Raw genomic sequence first — 19,996 nt, 5'->3', positions numbered from 1 at the left:
AATACCTGGCAAATTTGTAGGAGACTGACTCGTTGGTCACCAAATAAAATAAAGGATGCCCAGTTAAATTTGAATTTCAGGTAAACAATGAATTTTTTTTGTTAGTCCTCACCCAGGATATTTTTGCTAATAATATTTAGAGACAGTGGAAGGAAGGGGAAAGAGAGAGAAACATCTATGTAAGAGAGACACATCGATGGGTTGCCTCCTGCATGCACCCTGACTGGGGCCAGGGATCAAACCTGCAACCCAGGTACATACCCTAGACCCGTGATCCTTTGGTGCTCAGGCCAATGCTCTAACCACTGAGCACACCGGCCAGAGCTGACTTCTTCTTCTTTTTTTTTTTTTTAGTATACATATGTCCCATGCAATGTTTGGGACATAATTATACTAAACAAAGTATTCATTGTTTAATGGGACATATTTATATTGAAAAGTTATTTGTTATTTATCTGAAATTCAAATTTGATTGGTGTCATGTATTTATATTTATTAAATCTGGAAAACCTGGATTGGCAGGAAAGAACAAAAATCCAGTTAGGTGTACATTATTATTGCTATTGAATCAACAGGGTATCAGGTCTTATAGTGAACCTGCTATGGACCTCAAAGAATCCTTGCTAGGGCACTGTGGACAATACAAGGTTCAGGCTGAAGTCTTCATGAAATTTATATTTAGCTGTATGAATGTGGACAGCAGACATCAAAATAATGAATATCTCAGACTTCAGTGAGCCAGATATGACTCCCTACCTAAGAGGCCAGAAATGATATATTCTAATTTTTAAGATCACATTGGACCTTTTGCTTTCAAACCTTTTAGAAAATAGGTGGGTTTGGATGTAGGATGCTCTTATCTCTTAACTGTTTATAATGAACATAAATAAAACCTAGAGGGTCTTTCTTATTGATCAAGTTTGTAGCACTTAATGAATGCATGCGCTTTAAAAGCTGAAATACTTTTCAATTACCTGAGAATACCCAAGATGATTGGGAACTAGGTTATTGTCTTAAGGTCATAAATGCACCTGGAGAGTACAAATTAGTTATCTAGCTAAATTTAAAAAACTTCTCCAACCTAAATTGGGTAATTCCAGGATGAATATCACTTTGGAGATTGTATTTTCCATTCTGTTCTCTTATTGATCATGTAAACCAGAAAATATCCAAATACCCACTTTACTAGTATCTACAGTAAATATGGGCTCCATAATACTGTAATTCTTTAAATGGAATTATAAATTAGAATAATTATTTATACATACTACATTTTTAAAGAAGGAGTGGAGTGATTTTATGGATATTTTATGGATGAACCCATGGAGTCAGGCAGAGTTGGCATCAGTTTTGTTCATCATAGTTGCTTGTAGAAAGTGGCAGAGTTTGAGTTGGGCTTCTAGGGTGAGCCAGCTATGAAAAAAAGAAAGAAAAGTCTCAATTATAATGTGAATTATGCTCCTGTAGCTAACACAGTTCTCCTTCTTCCTGATTAACAGAACCCAGGTTTTGTACAAAGAAGCAATGCATCCAGATTCTAAAAAACAATTTTCCCAACTTCCCTGATATAATCAGAAGTTCCTGTTTAAAGAGATTAGGGATATCTTAGCTAGCACACCCTCTTGTCCTTTGCACTTTTTATCTTGCTTAGAATGTAGACATGAGTCTTCAGGAAGTACAGTCATTGTGCACCTTAATCAAAGCCACACATTAATGATGGGAAAGCAGTGATGACATGGTGAAGCTGCTGTACCAATTAGACTGCCTGCTTCTCAAGGGAATATGTAGGTTAAGAAAAAAAGCCCTTCGTTGGTTATGACACTATAGTCAGATTTCTGTTACCTGCAACCAAATGCAAGACCTAATGAATGCAGTTGCTTCAAAGGTAAAGGAAAGAAGCCTAAGGGCTGGGTAGGAAAAGTCATTCTATGCTCAACAATTTTTTACTAGACATCCTCCTAGCAAGTGACTTTTGAGGAGCACATATAGGGCATAGGGACTATCTGTGATTTTTGATGTTGTTGCTAAATATGTGGATATATTATTTATTATATTTCTATTTGTTTCTACATTACCCAGCCCACTGGGACAAAAAGGATCCTAGAATTGAAGAAGGGAAGGAAGGGGCTTAGTCCTTCGGTGAGGCCTCTGCCCTCTGCCCCTGTCCTTCACAGTCTGTGTTATCACCAAGGAAGGTAATCCAGAGGTAGAGCCCTATTGGAGGAGAGAGGAATCTGGCCACACCTCCAAAGAAGACCATATAGTCCCAGGAGGACCCAGCTGAATTGGCAAGAGAGAAACCAAGCTGTCCTGCAAAAGGCACTGATTCTTAATGAGGACAGTGTTGGGGTGAAGTGTCAGCAGTGAAGTCTACGGTGCGTCTTTGCTGCCAGAGGGTCACAGAAATGTAAGCTTCATAGCCAAAGAGGCCCGCAGCCTTGTGTCCCCGCACTCTAGCAGGGGTGGCAGAAGGATGGCTATTCTGTACAGATCTGATCAGGGAAATGATAGGGACAAACGGGGTTTGGAAAAAAATCACACAAGGCGAACTGATGTGCTGGATTTTGGTGAGTGGGCATACATGTAGATGACAAAGAAAAAAGCTGCCAATACCTTTTCCTATCAACTCTGCATGATCTGACTCCTAGCGATATCTCCATCCCTGTCTGTCACCACTGATAAACTTGCTCTCTCAGCAGCCATTCTGGCTACTTTTTAGTTCCTCTGAACGGCCATGATTCCTCCCACTGTGAGACCTTCTCACATGCTGTTCTTTATGTTCGGTACTTTTTCTTCCATGACATCCATGGGAGGCCCACCCCCATACTACATAGGTACCCTTCTCAGCGAATGCCTATTCACCCTACCAGTCTCACCGCATCACTTCCTAAGAAAATCCTTCCTAAATCACGGGCTCTACAGAACCCTATTCCTTTCCTTCACAGCACTTATTTTCGTGCACAATTATCCATATATGTGACCATTTGATAAACACCTATTTTCCCCACTAGACTGTAAGTTCCAAAACAGTAGATTTGTGTCTGTTTTGCTTATCACTATATCCCTGATACTCCAGCACAGTGCCTGGCATATGAGGTTTAATAAATAGTTAATAAAAGAATTTTAAAAACCAGACAGTCACTGGTAAAGTGAAGATGATAATCTTCACTATCTCATAGAATTTTATGAAGCCTAAATATGTGAGTGCTTTGTAAAGCATAAAGTATCATTTAAAGATGATGATGATGATGATGATGATGATGATGATGATGATTAAGAAAGCTGTTTTAGCCTTAGCTGGTTTGGCTTAGTGGATAGAACATTGGCCTGCGGATTGATGGGTCCCGGGTTCAATTCTGGTCAAGGGCACATGCCTAGGTTGCAGGCACAAACCTCAGTAGTGGGTATGTAGGAGGCAGCCAATCAATGATTCTCTCTCATCATTGATGTTTCTATCTCTCTCTCTCTCTCACCCTTCCTCTCTGAAACCAATAAAATATATATATTTTATATATATATATATATATATATATATATATATATATATGTAAAAAAAAGAAAGCTGCCTTAGATTAAGATTCTAAATAAATGATTTTGAAGAAAAGGAACCCAAAATTTTTTTTTCTAAAGGCTTACTTGAAACTTTCTCCTTAAGGCCCGAGTCATTACTGGGGTCAGTCCAGTTCCTGTTTCCATATTTTCTTTATTGGTAAGAGGGGTCCCACCTGGGCTCCTGCAAAGGTAATAAAACTATTAGAAACTGTATTTTATGCCAATTACCATGTAGATTTAGAAAACATAAAGATAAGAGAGTGTATTACCTCTCTACATCGACTTTTCTAAGTAGTTTCCTCAGGTCTATCTGACTTTTACCAGGATTACTGATAAAATAAAGACATCAAAATTAGAACTTGCTAGATTTTATCATTTTTCCCAAAGCAAAGCAGTCATTTTTATAGGTAACATCCTAGAAATAGTAAAAAATAGCAGTGAGTATTGTTGATAGGAGCATAAGATGATATAATAATTCTTCAGAGCAATACTTCTTGACTTAGTAATTACATGTATACAAATCCATCTTAGGGAAAACTCAGCTATGCATACAGATGATTGATAAGGATGTTCATTGAAATAAAAAAGCATAAACAACCTAAATGTCTCAAAACAGGATTTTATCTATGAAATTTATATATAATAAACAATATGTACTTAAGAAATCAAAATGATGCTTTAATTTTTAATAAGATGGGGGAAGCTCATGACACACTGAATGGGAAAAGTCGTAACTGTATCTACAATATGATTATACACAGGTATACACACATATATTATGTTTCCTTGATTCTAAGACACACTAGTTTCCATATTTTATTATTTCTGAAATCGAAATGCTTTAAAACTTATTTTATTGAGGTATATAAGTTACTAAAATTCTTGATAGTAATTGTTTTTCCCCCAAAATCTGTTATCTGCCTAGAAAAAGATTAGAATGATAAGTAATAGTACGTTAACAGTAGGAATCTTTTTTTTTTTTTAATATATTTTATTGATTTTTTACAGAGAGGAAGGGAGAGGGATAGAGAGCCAGAAACATCCATGAGAGAGAAACATGGATCAGCTGCCTCCTGCACGCCCCCCACTGGGGATGTGCCCACAACCAAGGTACATGCCCCTGACCGGAATCGAACCCGGGACCCTTGAGTCTGCAGGCCGAAGCTTTATCCACTGAGCTAAACCGGTTCTGGCAACAGTAGGAATCTTTAATGATATATTTAGTTGGATGATTTTTGTTTTCTTCTTTAAATTTTTTTGTAGATACCATTTTTTCTACAATGCACATATATAATTTTTAAAGTTAGAAAAAAGCAAAAAACACATTTGTTAAGTAGTGGTAGAGGATAAGATGGTGCAATTTCTTACATTAAGACGTTTGTAACTCGAGTTGATAACACTTTGGAGTTGGGCTTCAGGGTAACACGCTGCAGGTCAGAGACGGTAACTAGTGGATTCCGTACCTCTGGTGATGGAACAAGCTTTAATTGCAAAATGAGACATTATTAAAAAACACATTAAAAATATTCAAAATGTAAACATGCTGAAACAATGAATATTTGAGTGCTGAATATGCATAAGATATAGCCACTACTCTACTTAAGTTTTACTCTAAAACTTCAAAGTATGTCTCTACCTCTTCAGACTAATTAATGGTTGGCACATAAAACTGCCTCATTAAATAATTTTGGAATCTACATATTTTGTTGCAGAGATCCACAACTACTTAAATAAGATATCAAGTACTTATGTTGGGATAGCTTCTATACATATAAGACTTATATTTTGTTTCCATAAAGGGACAATCAGGCTAATAGCTTAAAGACTCTGTGTATGATCAATGATATCTTACCTTTTTCTTTTCATCAAAACTTTGGGTTTTCTTTAATTTCACAGTCATTAGATCTTTAACTGTTATCTGCATGGGTCCAGTTTTTTTCAATGGTCCAGCCTTAAAATACATGGAAAGATTAAAATTCAATTCGGAACCATGATATCTAGTCAAATGCAAATCATAATATAGTTTTTAAAGACCTAGAGTTAAAAGTTAACCCTTATTTACCCTAGGAACCTATCAAATTCTTATCACTTAATCAAGAATGATCCTGTTTTCAGCACCCAAAGATACTAAGGCTATTGAAGGTATTCATCAAATGGTACAACTTTGATAATAAGAGATGAGCTACTCGTTCCTGAAATTATGCATCTTCCTCAGTAGTCATTACAAGATACGAGTTGAAATAGTTCCTCAAATCACATGACGTTTACCTGAACTACGTAAAAAGATGATCCAGTTCCCATACAGCAAAAATGTATAGTCAGAGAGGTATACATTAGGGCAAATAGAGCTGTAAGCTCTGGATTTAACTCAGCCATTATAAATCAAATGTATCCATAGTGAAAATTCAGCAGATTTTAAAACAGGATCACGGCTATCTTAGTGATTTACAAATATTTCAGTCCCTGTGATAGATAAGTAACCTAATGGAGACTGGTTCTCTGGATCCACCAACTCTTTTTATGCAGAGTTCACTCACTAGCTATTTTCTGTTCTTAATTTGGTTTCTCAGGGAGGTTTTCCTTTTGGTAAAAAGATATGCTGACATTTTCAAGGGAGACTTACTGGTTTAGTTGGAGAAAAAAAAATAAAAGATATGCTGAGAAGCCAACAGAAATCTTCTATTCTACTAAATTATATTTATTTATCCTTAAACAAAATCACTTGTTTTTCTATATCCAGCTTTTGTGAGTTCCCAGAGGACTGATTTTTTTTATAAACACAATAACTGACATAATTAAGATATGGAATCAGAATATAGCTTTCCTGTTAAAGTCCTTAGGCCAGCCTTAAAATGACACCTGTCTTTACGCCTCCATTACATACTGACCAAAACACACCTTTACTAGATTGTATTTTACCTGAAGTGCTTTGGTGAGATTGGATTTTCTGAGCAGCAAAGGTGCTGTGGGTGGTGGAGGGGGAGGCAGAGGTGGAGGTGGAGGGGGTGGAGGTGGGGGTGGAGGAGGAAGATGTCCTGCTGGCTTTGGCAGTGTGGCAGGAAGTACAGCTCCCGATTCTCCAGGGGTGGTTACAGCACAGGCAGGCACTATTGTAAGTTTACCATTCATGTAACAGGGATGACCACAGCTCGGACAGGAAGAATTTTCTGAGATAGTCTGAAAGAAGACATAACATTTGGCAAAGAAATAACAGATTAATTTGGTTCTTGTAGCCGAGGATCATTCAAGTAAAAGGTACTATATAGAATACTTTCTCAGTACATCATGTTTCATAATGTTTTCTCACTTATCACAAGTTCATTCATTCATTCAGTTATTCAGTTAAATCAATTATGTATCTTAGTATAATAAACAATAGATTATATGCCTAGAAAAAGATTAGAATTATAAATAATAGTATGTTAACAGTGGCAATCTTGAATGATATATTTAAATTTCATTCAGACATTTGTTTTATGTATGCGATATGTCAGGCACTATAGGCCAATGAGAGCCCTGTGTGCCACCTCATGGAGCTGACAGTCTGGTGAAGAACACAGACACTAAACACATACGATATGCTCAAAACCAAATAAAATAATAATAAGAGTAATGAAGTGTGCTGAGAGCATAAAGAGTGAGAAGCCTGGGGAGCAACATTTAGCTATAATCTTAAGGAGGAACTGAGATTTATCATGCGAAGGAAGATAAGGACTGGGGAAAGAGAATTCCTAGCAGAGGGGAAATACTTAGCAGCCAAGAATCCTAAATAATAAAACGCTAATATGCAAATCGACCCAACGGCCGAATGACCGGTTGCTATGACATGCTCTGACCACCAGGGGCAGACACTCAATGCAGGAGCTGCCCCTTGGTGGTCAGTGCACTCCCACAGGGGGAGTGCCACTCAGCCAGAAGCCGGGCTCACGGCTGGCGAGTGCCATGGTGGTGGCAGGAGCCTCTCCCGCCTCTGCAGCAGTGCTAAGGACCCCTAGGGGATGTCCGACTACCTGGCCATGGAGCAAGCCTAAGCTGACAGTTGGACACCCCCTGAAGGGTCCCGGATTGTGAGAGGGCACAGGCAGGCTGCAACACCCTCCTCTGTGCCCCCGCCCCTCAGTGCACAAATGCCATGCACCAGGCCTCTAGTACAGTATATTCAAGAAATTGATAAAAAGGCCAAGGGGCTGTAACATGACCATATGGACTGACTTGTGTACACTCCCCTCGCCCCCAATCATATGTTGAAGTTTTAATTCCCACTACTCCATAATATATTTGGAGATAGGGTCTTTAAAGAGGTGGTTAAAGTGAAATAAGGCTGTCAGGGTGGGTTTTCATCCAATCTGACTGGTGTCCTTATAAGAAAGGAAGTATGAATATACAGGACACACCTGGGATGGGTGTGCACGGTGCAAAGTCCATGTGAGGACACTGTGAGAAGGCGAGCCAAGGTGAGAGGCCTCAGAAAGAACAACAACCCAACCTTGATCTTGGACTTGTAGCCTCCAGAATTGTGAGAAAATAAATTTCTGCTGTATAAGACACTTAGTGTGTGCTACTTTGTTATGGCAGCCCTAGCAACGAATAAAATGATCCTATGAAGTAAGATGGTATATTAGTTTCCTGTGGCTACTGTAACAAATTATCACTAACTTGGTGGCTTAAAATAATAGAAATTCATTTATTCATTTTCTCACAGCTGGAGCCTACAAGTCCGAAATCAAAGTGTCAGCAGGGCTGCACTCCTTCCCATGGCTCTAGGGAAGAACCCGTTCCTTGCCTCTTCCAGCTTCTGGTAGATTCCTTGGTTGAAGCTGCATCGCTACAACCTCTGTCTCTGTGGTCCCACTGCTCTTCCTTCTCTGTGTATTCTGCTCTGTGTGTCTCTTTTTTTAAAAAAATATATTTTATTAATTTTTTACAGAGAGGGAGAGGGATAGAGCGTTAGAAACATCGATGAGAGAGAAACATTGATCAGCTGCCTCCTGTACACTCCCTACTGGGGAAGTGCCCACAACCAAGGTACATGCCCTTGACCAGAATCGAACCTGGGACCCTTGAGTCCTCAGGCTGACGCTCTATCCACTGAGCCAAACCGGTTAGGGCTGTGTGTCTCTTTTATAAGGACAATTCACTTGTCGAAATGCAAAACCGTTGTCTTATTTAGACTATGAAGTTCCATTGGATGTAGTCTCTTCCCAGGTAACACAGGATGACCTCCTTATCTCAAAATCATTAATTTTATCAGCAAAGACCCCTTTTCCCAAATAAGCTAATATTTATAGGTTCCAGGGATTAGGATTTGGACATATCTTTTGGGCGGCCGTCACTCAGCCCACTAAAGATGGCATCATCCCCACTTAGAGATAATGAAACTGAGGCTGAGAGGTGATTTGTCTTCCCCTATCTGGCTAGTTCAGTGGTCGGCAAACTCATTAGTCAACAGAGCAAAATATCAACAGTACAACGACTGAAATTTCTTTTGAGAGCCAAATTTTTTAAACGTAGACTATATAGGTATGTACATCGTTATTAACTTAATTAGGGTACTCCTGAGGCTTAGGAGGAGTCACACTCAAGGGGCCAAAGAGCCGCATGTGGCTCGCGAGCTGCAGTTTGCCGACCATGGGGCTAGTTCATCGTGAGGTACAAATTCTGGGAGCAGGGATATAACCTCAGAGGTTTCTCTCTAAACCAATGAGTACAATGTTTATTCTTTTGAGTTTTGGACATTGAGAATAGAGGCCTTGCTCCTGAGAGTGAAGGGGGTGGATATTTACAGTTTGGGGTGTTTTCTTTCCTGCCTTTATTAGTCAAGAAAATAAAAACACCCTGAGTATTTCAAAGATGGGGAATGTAATGAAGGCAGTTGGTCCCACTGTTGCTGGAAGAGATGAGAAGCACACAGTGGGCAGTGAGGCAGTCCAGAAATTTTCAAGAGCAGAAAGCTATGAATATCCTGCGAATAGAAGGACAAAGGAAAGAGCACTAGAAGCAGATCTCTGGAGCTAGGTTAACCCAGAGAATCAAGAAATGTGGCACACTTACCTGAGGGAGCTGGAATTTGAGAAACAATTACAGCCATTGCTGGGGAAATCGCCCAACACAGAAAATGAAAGGGGAAAAACACCCTATCTCAGTGATGGCGAACCTATGACACGCGTGTCAGAGGTGACACGTGAACTCATTTTTTTGGTTGATTTTTCTTTGTTAAGTGGCATTTAAATATATAAAATAAATATCAAAAATATACATCTTTGTTTTACTATGGTTGCAAATATCAAAAAATTTCTGTATGTGACACGGCACCAGAGTTAAGTTAGGGTTTTTCAAAATGCTGACACGCCGAGCTCAAAAGGTTCGCCATCACTGACCCTATCTTCTCCCTCCCGCTAGTCTCTCATCCGTGTCTACTGTTAGTCTAGCACAACCAGGAACCAGGTGACACGGAGCTTGGGGAATGTAACCTAAAGGGGCCAGCATCCCTGCAATGTGGAGCAGAGCCTCAGTGTTTTAAGGAACAGATCTGAGGGCAAACAGGCCTAGGATTAGCACTCACCTGCAGTCACTCCTTTTCTAGTAAAAGCACATTGAGATTCTTATGGGAGACAACCCCTTCCCTCCATACCAAATCCCAGATTTATTTTTTGTTTTTTTGAATATATTTTTTATTGATTTCAGAGAGGAAGGGAGAGGGAGGAGACAGAAACATCAATGATGGGAGAGAACCACTGATCCGCTGCCTCTTGCACACCCCTTACTAGGCATGAGCCTGCAATCTGGGCATGTGCCTTTTACCAGAATCAAATCTAGGACCCTTCAATCCACAGGCTGACGCTCTATCCACTGAGCCAAACCAGCTAAGGACCCAGATTTGTTTTTTATTTGATAACTGGAGGCCAGGTGCACGAACATTTGTACACTCGGGTGAGTCCCTCAGCCCGGCCTGCACCCTCTTTCAGTCCGAGAGCCCTCGGGGGATGTCCGACTGACAGCTTAGGCCTGCTCCTCTGCAGGAGGCGACCAGCAGGCCGATCGGAGGATGGTGTCAGCCGGCGAGTGGCCGGCCCTTCCGCTCCTCTGCCGCTGACCCCTGATTGCCATCCACTCCCTCTGCCCGCTGGCACCTGACTTGGCTGGCCTGGAGCCGCCCACTTGCTGTGCCCACCCCCTGCTTACCAGGTCGTTCCTCCATTCCATTGATTTGCATATTAGATTTTTATTATATAGGATACTAACCTTCAGTGCTTCCTGGAGCTTGCATAATTCACTTTCCAAAATGCAAAACTGTTGTTTTAGACTTTGAAGTTCTTGGTGGCAGAAACGGGAAGGAAAGATGGTGTTTTTCAATACTTCTAAGCTCTAAAATTAAAAAATACACAAGCCTGATTCTGATGAGCAATAAGATAAAGACAAGAAAAGAGGACAAGAAAGTGGTCTTGTTTCTTATAGAAACAAAGGCAGACATGACCCCATAACTTCATCTTATCTGAGTTTAGCCTGAATGCTGTGCTGACCTGAGTGCACACACAAAGCGAGTGTGTAGTGCTGGAAACAGGTATGTCAAACCCATACCTGGGCTATGCAGTTCTGGCACCAGTTGTATATAAACCGTCCTCTATTTGTCCAAAGTTTTACTGCATCTTTGATACTGGGAAATTTGAAATTCCAGGATGATCTTAGCCAGGTTCTGATAAGAGGTGTGTTTGTTGAAGAAATAACCACTCTGTGGGAAAAACAAAACCAAATAAAGCAAAAACTCCTGAGTTGGAATCATAGCTCCCTAATTAAACAACAAGCTAGTTTTATAGTAGAAGTCAGGAACAGAGACTTCCTAAAGTCAAATTCTTCAGTAATTCTAGAATTCTGGGATTTACTTATGCAACAAATATTTGTTGAGTAAATAAATAATAATAAAATAAATGAGATAATAAATAAATAAGAATCAGGGATTTAGTAATGAACAAAATAGACAAAAACCCTACCCTCGTGGAGTTTACAGTTTAATGGAAGAAAGATAAAAATAAGTAAATAAACAACATATGTGGGTTGTTAGTGCATAAATGCTAAGAAGAAAAAGACAGAGAGAGGCCCTAACTGGATTGGCTCAGTGGATAGAGCGTCGGCCTGCAGACTGAATGGTCCCAGGTTCGATTCCAGCCAAGGGCGTGTACCTTGGTTGTAGGCACATCCCTGGTAGGGGGTGTGCAGGAGGCAGCTGATTGATGTTTCTCTCTCATCGATGTTTCTAACTCTCTATCCCTCTCCCTCCCTCTCTGTAAAAAAATAAATAAAATATTTAAAAAAAAAAAGATAGAGAGAGGGGGAATGTGAAATGTTGGATGGAGATGAAATTTTCAATATGGTAGCCAGGGAAAGTCTCACTGAGAAGGAGACTTTTGAGGGGTGGGGGGTGGAGAACCCTAAAGGAAATAAAGAAGCTAGCAATTCAAATATCTAGAAGAAGAGCATTCCATCAGGGGCGAGTGCAAAGGCCCTGAGGTGGAAGATCATTGAGGTGTCTGAGGAATAGCAAGGAGGCCAGGATGACTTGGGTGGAGAAATAGAAGGGAGAAGGATTAAGAAATAATGTCAGAGTCAGATCATACAGGCCTTGGGGGTCATACTATGGACTTTAATTTCTACTCTGAGAGAGGAAGATATTGAAAAGCTTTAAGTAAAGAAGCAATATGACACGATTTTAACAGGCTTACTGCAGAGGGCGAAAAGGCAGAAGCAGAAAGACCAGTTAGGGACTTTCTCAATATTGGGGAGAAATGGAAAAGAGAATGATATCATGGTAACTGCTTTTTGAGTGCCTGTTTGTTTTAAATTTTTTCTGTAAAGAGAGCTAAAACAACAAAATGTATAAATTGTTATTGTGCTGAAACCGGTTTGGCTCAGTGGATAGAGCGTTGGCATGCGGACTGAAAGGTCCCAGGTTCGATTCCGGTCAAGGGCATGTGCCTGGGTTGTGGGCACATCCCCGGTGGGAGATGTGCGGGAGGCAGCTGATGGATGTTTCTCTCTCATCGATGTTTCTAACTCTCTATCTCTCTCCCTTCCTCTCTGTAAAAAATCAATAAAATATATTTTTTTAAAAAAATTGTTATTGTGACAAAGTACCTTTGGGTCCCTAGAACTTAGAGTCTATTTCAATAACACATTTAAGCCTTGAGTCCCAGAGAATACTGACCAAACTTTACCAAAACTGAGATTTAAATTCCAATATTATACCTCGCTTTCATTGCTTGGTTATCATATTTATGCAATTAAATTGAGTAGGAAAAGAGAAAATAGTTACTGTGCACCTCCAACACAATTCCTTGTGATCATTACTTCATTTGAACTCATAGACTATAGTTGCCACACAAAATTCAAGGATGCTCAGTTAAAATTCAATTTCTGAATAAGTTTTAGTATAAGTATATTAGAAATGTTGCATGGGACAATAGAAAAAAACTCATTGTTTATATGAGATTCAAATTTAACTGGGCATTCTGTATCTTCACTTGCTAAATCTAGTAATTTTATCTTAAACTGATGGGATTTTTAATATTTTTCTCTGTTCCACATTATGCCTTACCTTTCTGTTGAGGATGGTGGAGGGGGAGGTGTAACTAGCTTGGACTGAAAGTGAGAGAATTCTTTTTTTTTAAATAATCTTTTTGCTTTTACTTTTCGCTTCCTTCTTTGTTGCTTGAACTTGAGCATGATTTCTGTAGAGAAAAAATATATTAAAAAAATTTTTTTCTTGAAGCCCTAGTTGGTTTGGCTCAGTGGATAGAGTGTCATCCTGCAGACTGAAAGGTCCCAAGTTCGATTCCAGTCAAGGGCATGTACCTCAGTTGCAGACTGGATCCCTGGCCCTAATCAAGGTGCATGGGGGAGGCAACCAATTGATGTCTCTCTCACATCGATGTTTCTCTCTCTCTGTCTTTCCCCCTCCCTTCCACTGTCTCTAAAAATCAATGGAAAAAATATCCTCAGATGAAGATTAACAAAAAAAAATTTTTTTTTTCTTGAAGACTACTATGTACGTATATAAAATGCACAAATCTTAAGTGTATCGTTTAATGAATTAAACTTAAATTAAACTTACTCTGAAACCACCACCTCGGTTAGAAAATAGATCACTACAAGCATCCCAGAAGTCTTCTAATGTAGAGAAAAATTTAAGTCCATATTTAAACTATCTCTAGAGGCTTTGGCTTTGGCATTACATTACTAATTTTGTTTTGCTTGTCTTGATTTTCTTCATTAAATTAAGTGAATTTCCCTTTATTTATAACAGAGAAAATAGCTATAGTTGGATTATGGTATGTGACTCAAAAGAATTAACTTTCTTTGCCAGTAACATTTACTTAGCATCTACTGTAATAGGTGAAGTTGGTAACAGAAGAAAGAAAATTAACTATTTACTTTTGACTGTACTTTTGTAAAGTTGGGGGCAGATTACTACTAAGAGCTAAAAAATATAAGCATATAAAAATGGTTAGGAAAAAAAGTTGTGCAAGAAGAAAAATAATCATAGTAATACTATATGTTCCACTGTTAAATATTTAATAGTGTAAATATTGAATGTTTACTCAACCAAAAATGATGATGTGGGTATATTGGGAAGAAAGAAAAGTAGGATTTAGCAGTTGTCTAAATGTATATAGTGTCTAAAAATTTTTAAAAAAGAGAGAAACGGTATTATAAGTATGTTATTTAGATGGAGGTAAATGTCAGAAAAAATTACAAGAGTGGACAGTGTTGCCTTTGGCAAGTGGGAATCAGGATTATAGGTAATTTAGAGAACTGCCATTTTTTGTTTGTTCTAACTATAATAAGTCTTGTATTAGTAGTTGACAGTTAACCTTCAGAATATATTATTAGCTTGAAAAATAGAATACCACCATTCTGAAACTGGGCCATCTCTTTTTAGCTCTTTCCTGGTGGTTGTTCCAGTACCCATGCATTCACATTTCTTAAGAGTCCAACAAAAGCCAATGCATGCCATTGTGAAGATTATTTTTCAATTAAAAAAAAAATCTAGGAAATAAGTCATATTTTCTCCTCTGGCTCTGTGTGTGTGTGTGTGTGTGTGTGTGTGTGTGTGTGTGTGTGAGAGAGAGAGAGAGAGAGAGAGAGAGAGAGAGAGTGTGTGTCCTGGGCTCTGGGTCATTCTCACTCTAATAGTCTTCTAATTAAATATAGTAATTAGCACATGCAGACAATTTAGAGACTATGTCAAATCTGTCAATGTAGAAAGGTGCAATCTGAGATAATTCTTAGACTAATATTCCATTCAAAAATAATCACAACTCGCCCTAACAGGTTTGGCTCAGTGAATAGAGCATTGGCCTATGGACTGAAAGGTTCCAGGTTCGATTCTGGTCAAGGGCATGTACCTTGGTTGCAGGCACATCCCCAGTAGGAGGTGTGCAGGAGGCAGCTGATTGATGTTTCTCTCACTGATGCTTCTAACTCTCTATCCCTCTCCCTTCCTCTCTGTAAAAAAATCAATAAAATATACCTAAAAATAATAATCACAGCTCTTCCAAAAATTAAAGATAATTAATTTCTACCTCAAACAGGACAAAGGACTCAGCAAGCTAAGGTTTGGTTTATTTTCATTGCTTTATTAACATTATTACAGCCTTGGTCTGTGTGGCTCAGTTGGTTAGTTGGTTGGAGTGTTGTCCCGTACACCAAAAGGTTTAGGGCTCGATCCCCAGTCAGGCATATATGGGAGGCAACCTATCGATGTTTTTCTTTCACATCGATGTCTCCCTCTCTCTCTCTCTCTCTCTCTCTCTCTCTCTCTCTCTCTCTCTCTCTCTCTCATCAATAAGCATATCCTTTCTACTCTGTAGAGGATAACTATCCTATTGAAAAACTATATAGCAATTTTCCTTGGGATTAAAAACACATATACCGTAACTGTCCCCTTTCCAAAAGAGTAATAAAAACATACATATTCTTTTTGCTGGGTTAGGTGGGATTCCAATTACTAATACTAGGTAGAAGCTCATTTTTCCATGATTACTCAAAGCATTTTTCCTTTTTTTTTTTTTAATTGACAAGTATTCTTCCTTCCTTTTTACGTGCCCTGTTTTGAGAAGATTTTAAGGCCAATTACAAAGAATCTATACCACAACATAAAAAAATATAAGTAAGTGAAGAAATTAGGATACTCCATTGTAGAGTAGAATATATAAAGTATCCTATCTAATAAAAGAGAAACATGGTAATTGGTGTACGACCGCTACCCTTCCCATTGGCAATTCAGGGCGATATGCAAATTAACTGTCAGCCACGATGGCGGCCAGCAGCCAGGCAGCTTGAAACTAATATGAGGCTTGCCTGCTTCAGTGACGGAGGAAACCAACGTTCCCCGCCTGCCTTGCAGGCCTCTGAGCCTGCAGTTTGAAACATTTTAACAAATATAGAAGCTAAAAACCCCCCCCAGAAACCAGCTTTCAGCGAGCTGGGATCTCAGAGCTGGAGTCAGAGCTGGAGTTATACATTGTTTCGAACAGAAACAAACCAGATACCTACTTTCAGCAGCGGAGGCCTGAGAGCTGGAGCCTCAGAGCTAAAGCTGGCCCAGAATTAAAAAAAAGAAAAAGAAAAAAAGGAGCGGTTGGGAGCTTCCATCACCCGCCAGCCTGAAAACAGCCCTCAGCTCCTCATCCAGACTGGCCAGGAACCCCAGTGGGGACCCCCACCCTGAAGGGTGTGTGACCAGCTGCAAACAGCCCTCAGCCCCTCACCCAGGCTGGCCAATCACCCCAGTGGGGACCCCCACCCTGAATGGTGTGTGACCAGCTGCAAACAGCCATCATCCCTTCACCCAGGCTGGCCAGGGTGGATGTTCCCAGTGGGAACCCCCACCCTGATCCAGGACACCCTTCAGGGCAAACCAGCCAGCCCCACCCATGCACCAGGCCTCTACCCTATATAGTAAAAGGGTAATATGCCTCCCAGCACCGGGATCAGCGGAGCCGAGAGGCCTCCCGGCACCAGGATCAGTGTGACAGGGGGCAGCACCCAAACCCCCTGATTGCCCTGCAGCTCTGTGTGTGACAGGGGGCGGGGCCACAACCTTCCTATCTGCCCTGCTCTGTTTGTGACAGGGGAAGAAGCCCCAACCTCCTGATCAGCCCTGCTCTGTGCCTGATACAGGGGAGCTCCCCAACCTCTGATCGCCCTGCGGCTCTGTGTGTGACAGGGTGCAGCGCCCCAACCCCCTGATCGGCCCTGCTCTGTGTGTGACAGGGTAGAGCCATAACCTCCCCATCGGCCCTGCCCTGAGTGTGAGAGTGGCAGCACCCCAACCCCCTGATCGGCCCTGCTCTGTGGGTGATAGAGGGCGGCGCCACAACCCCCCCCCCCCCCACGGGCCCTGCTCTGTGTGTGATGGGGTAGAGCCATAACCTCCCCATCGGCCCTGCCCTGAGTGTGACAGTAGCGGCGTCCCAACCCCCTGATCTGCCCTGCTCTGTGTGTGACAGGGGGCGGCGCCCCAACTCCCCTATCGGCCCTACTCTCTGAGTGACAGGGGGGAGCTCCTCAACCCCCTGATGGGCCCTGCTCTGTGCATGACAGGGGGGAGCTCCCCAACCCCCTGATCGACCCTGCTCCGTGCGTGACAGGGTAAGGAGCCCCAACCCCCCTGATGGGCCCTGCTCTGTGTGTGACAGGGGGCAGCGCCCCAACCCCCAGATTGGCCCTGCTCTGTGCGTGACAAGGGGTGGCGCCGCAACCTCCCCATCAACCCTGCCTTGAGTGTGAAAGGGGACGGTGCCCCAACCCCCCAATTGGCCCTACCCTGAGCGTGACTGGGGGTGGCATCGCAACCTCCTGATCCGCCCTGCTCTGTGCATGACAGAGGGTGGCGCCCCAACACCCCAATCGACCCTGCTCTGAGCCCAACCAGGGGCTGCACCTAGGGATTGGGCCTGCCCTCTGCCACCCGGGAGCAGGCCTAAACCAGCAGGGCATTATCTCCCGAGGGGTCCCAGACTGCGAGAGGGCACAGGCCAGGCTGAGGGACCCCCCCTCCCCCCCGAGTGCACAAATTTTTGTGCACCGGGCCTCTAGTCTATATAATAAAAGCCTAAGCAACGGTTAGGGCGGAAGGACCAGAACGACTGGTTGCTATGATGTGCACTGACCACCAGGGGGCAGATGCTTAATGCAGGAACTGCCCCCTGGTGGTTGGTGCACTCCCACAGCAGGAGCACCACTCAGCTGACTGACCGGTCCAAGTGGCCCACCAGTCTGGTGCAGCCACTCACTCCCTCAGTAGTTCTACAGGTCCAATCTCTAGAAAACTGGCCAGGCACCGATGGACTGGCATTGCTGGCACAATCTCGACAGTGCCTCCAGAGTCCTGTAAGTAGGCCTCAGGCACCGGCTGCCTCCCATCCCTAGGCGCTCCACAAGGAAGAAATGATATAAGAGCAGCTGCCAGGTGGCTCCCGACAACCAACAACCAGAGCGAACATCAGAGAGATGGATCCAGATCCCAGGCCGCTAAGGGCATCCCACCGACCACCCAGAGGGCTGATCATGTCCTGGCCCCCCTCCCATCCCCCTAGGGACAGGCACCAGACGCAGGGCTTACGATCAGGACTGACTGGACTCCAGCCAGCTGCAGGCACAGGGCGGCTGGGATCTGGGATGAGCGGGAGTGGCAGGCAGGAGCGGCAGGCAGGGTTGGACTGCCAGTTTCAGCCAATCCCTGCAGGCCACATTGAGGGACTCCACCTGTGCACGAATTTGTACACCAGGACTCTAGTATTATATATAAGACATACATACACATATTCATATATGAGTCATAAATATTCCTCTGACTAACTTAATTCTGTCCCTTCTCCTTACCATCCCTTCCCCTTCTGTCCTCTAACTTCAGGTGCTTTTACCATCTTTTCCCTGGGCTTTCTTCTGTTTTTGTCTTTTGCTATAACCTATTTTCATCTATTCTTTTTATTTTGAAAAATTTCAAACCTTGAGAAAAATTAAAGAATAGGGTACTAAACACTCATATCATTCACTTAGATTCACCAATTATCTGTTATCTCTTTCTGTATAGGTGTGCGTGCAATATAATGTATTTTATGTCATATATCTTCCTAAACACATTTTTATGGAGGTTTCTTACACTTTCCCATAAACAGCTTTCAGTCCATTAATCAAATTCCATTACCAACCAGTTCAATTGATTCCTCTTGAACATCCTTAGGGCTTTTCTGGTACTTTCATATATTTAATTTTACATTTTATGTTGTACAGCATTGCTTTTTAAGTTCCTGGCTCTTTTTTTTTCTTTAGAAATTAAAGCTCTTTAACCCTAGTCCAGCACAGTATTAGGTACATAGTATACAGGGCATACTTCTAAAGTTGACATTCTCACTGACTGGGGGATGATAGTAAGACTATATAAAGGATTATAGTAATACTACCTGTCAAGAAATTAACATTCTCGAACTTTAATGTGCATGAGAATCACTGTGTCTGTGTAAGTGAGGAATCTTGTTAAAACGCATTATTGATTCAGTAAGTTTGGGTGCAGTCCAATAATCTGCATTGTGCACAAGCTCCCCAAGTGATGTAGATGCCGTAGGTCCGTGGACCGCACTTTGAGTAGCAAAGATGTAAAGGACTGTGCAAAAGGAAGGCAGATACTTTCCTCCAAAACATAATTTTCAGAGTGTTAATTAAATAGAAATATGGTGAGGGTGGCACCAGGCGGACCACTTCTTACCCGACTCGACCTCCTCTGACCCGCTCCATCTCCCCTCCGAGTCCAGCCAAAGTCCCCACCTCCGTAAACCGTTAGGAACACAAGCAGCAACAGGCCCAGCCATGGAAGACGAGAGCCCGGGTGACAAAGAAAAGATATCCCTGCACTTACTAGTCTAAGAGCCGGGGATTTAGATGAAGTCCAGGCAGTGGCCTCGCCCTCGCCATGAAGAAAAATTCAAAATTAAAACCTGACGGAGAAGGGACCAATCGTAGTCTCGGTCTCCCCACGCACAGGTCTCCCAGTAACGTAGGAGCACGGCCTGGCTTGTGATTGGCTGAGACGACAACACGCTTCGGCCAATTAGAACTGAGGCGCTTCTCGTATGAATAAGGAGAAGGCGGGAGTGAAGGGGAAGGGAGGCAGGAGTGGAAAGAAGGTGTGTCACTTCCCGTTTGCTCTTTGTGGAAGCCTTTGTGCCATTGGTTGGCTCTTCTTCCGATGGCACCAATCGCAGTCTTCTCGGCTGAGCCCTAACTATGAAATTGAAAGTAGAGATGAGGATGCAGCCAATGTAAAAATATAAGTATACAGCAACCAACCCTCCGGCGGCATTTTGTGTCTTTGCCCAACTGGAAAAGGTGTTACATGAGGAGAGGCGTTGCCTAATCGCCAATGGGCGGGCGCCGGTGGAGCGGAGCA

The 19,996-nt window shown here is 42.0% G+C and overlaps 1 protein-coding gene across 1 annotated transcript; it reads right to left on the bottom strand.

The window, feature by feature from the left end:
• Positions 1–352: 352 nt before the first annotated feature.
• PRR11 (proline rich 11) lies at positions 353–13,269 on the bottom strand (the record flags this gene model as incomplete). Its single annotated transcript, XM_081108770.1, has 9 exons — positions 353–1,413; positions 3,637–3,733; positions 3,822–3,881; positions 4,921–5,033; positions 5,405–5,503; positions 6,472–6,729; positions 10,795–10,917; positions 11,131–11,281; positions 13,142–13,269. 9 exons carry the CDS (start codon positions 13,267–13,269, stop codon positions 1,345–1,347), a joined length of 1,098 nt encoding a protein of 365 aa, XP_080964896.1. The 3' UTR covers positions 353–1,344.
• Between the last annotated feature and the right edge of the window lie 6,727 nt (positions 13,270–19,996).

The sequence above is a fragment of the Myotis nattereri genome, assembly GCF_964212035.1.
Source record: "Myotis nattereri genome assembly, chromosome: 16".
Lineage (NCBI taxonomy): Eukaryota > Metazoa > Chordata > Mammalia > Chiroptera > Vespertilionidae > Myotis > Myotis nattereri.
Note: the sequence above shows the minus strand (reverse complement) of the source record. Positions and strands in the feature narration are given on the sequence as shown.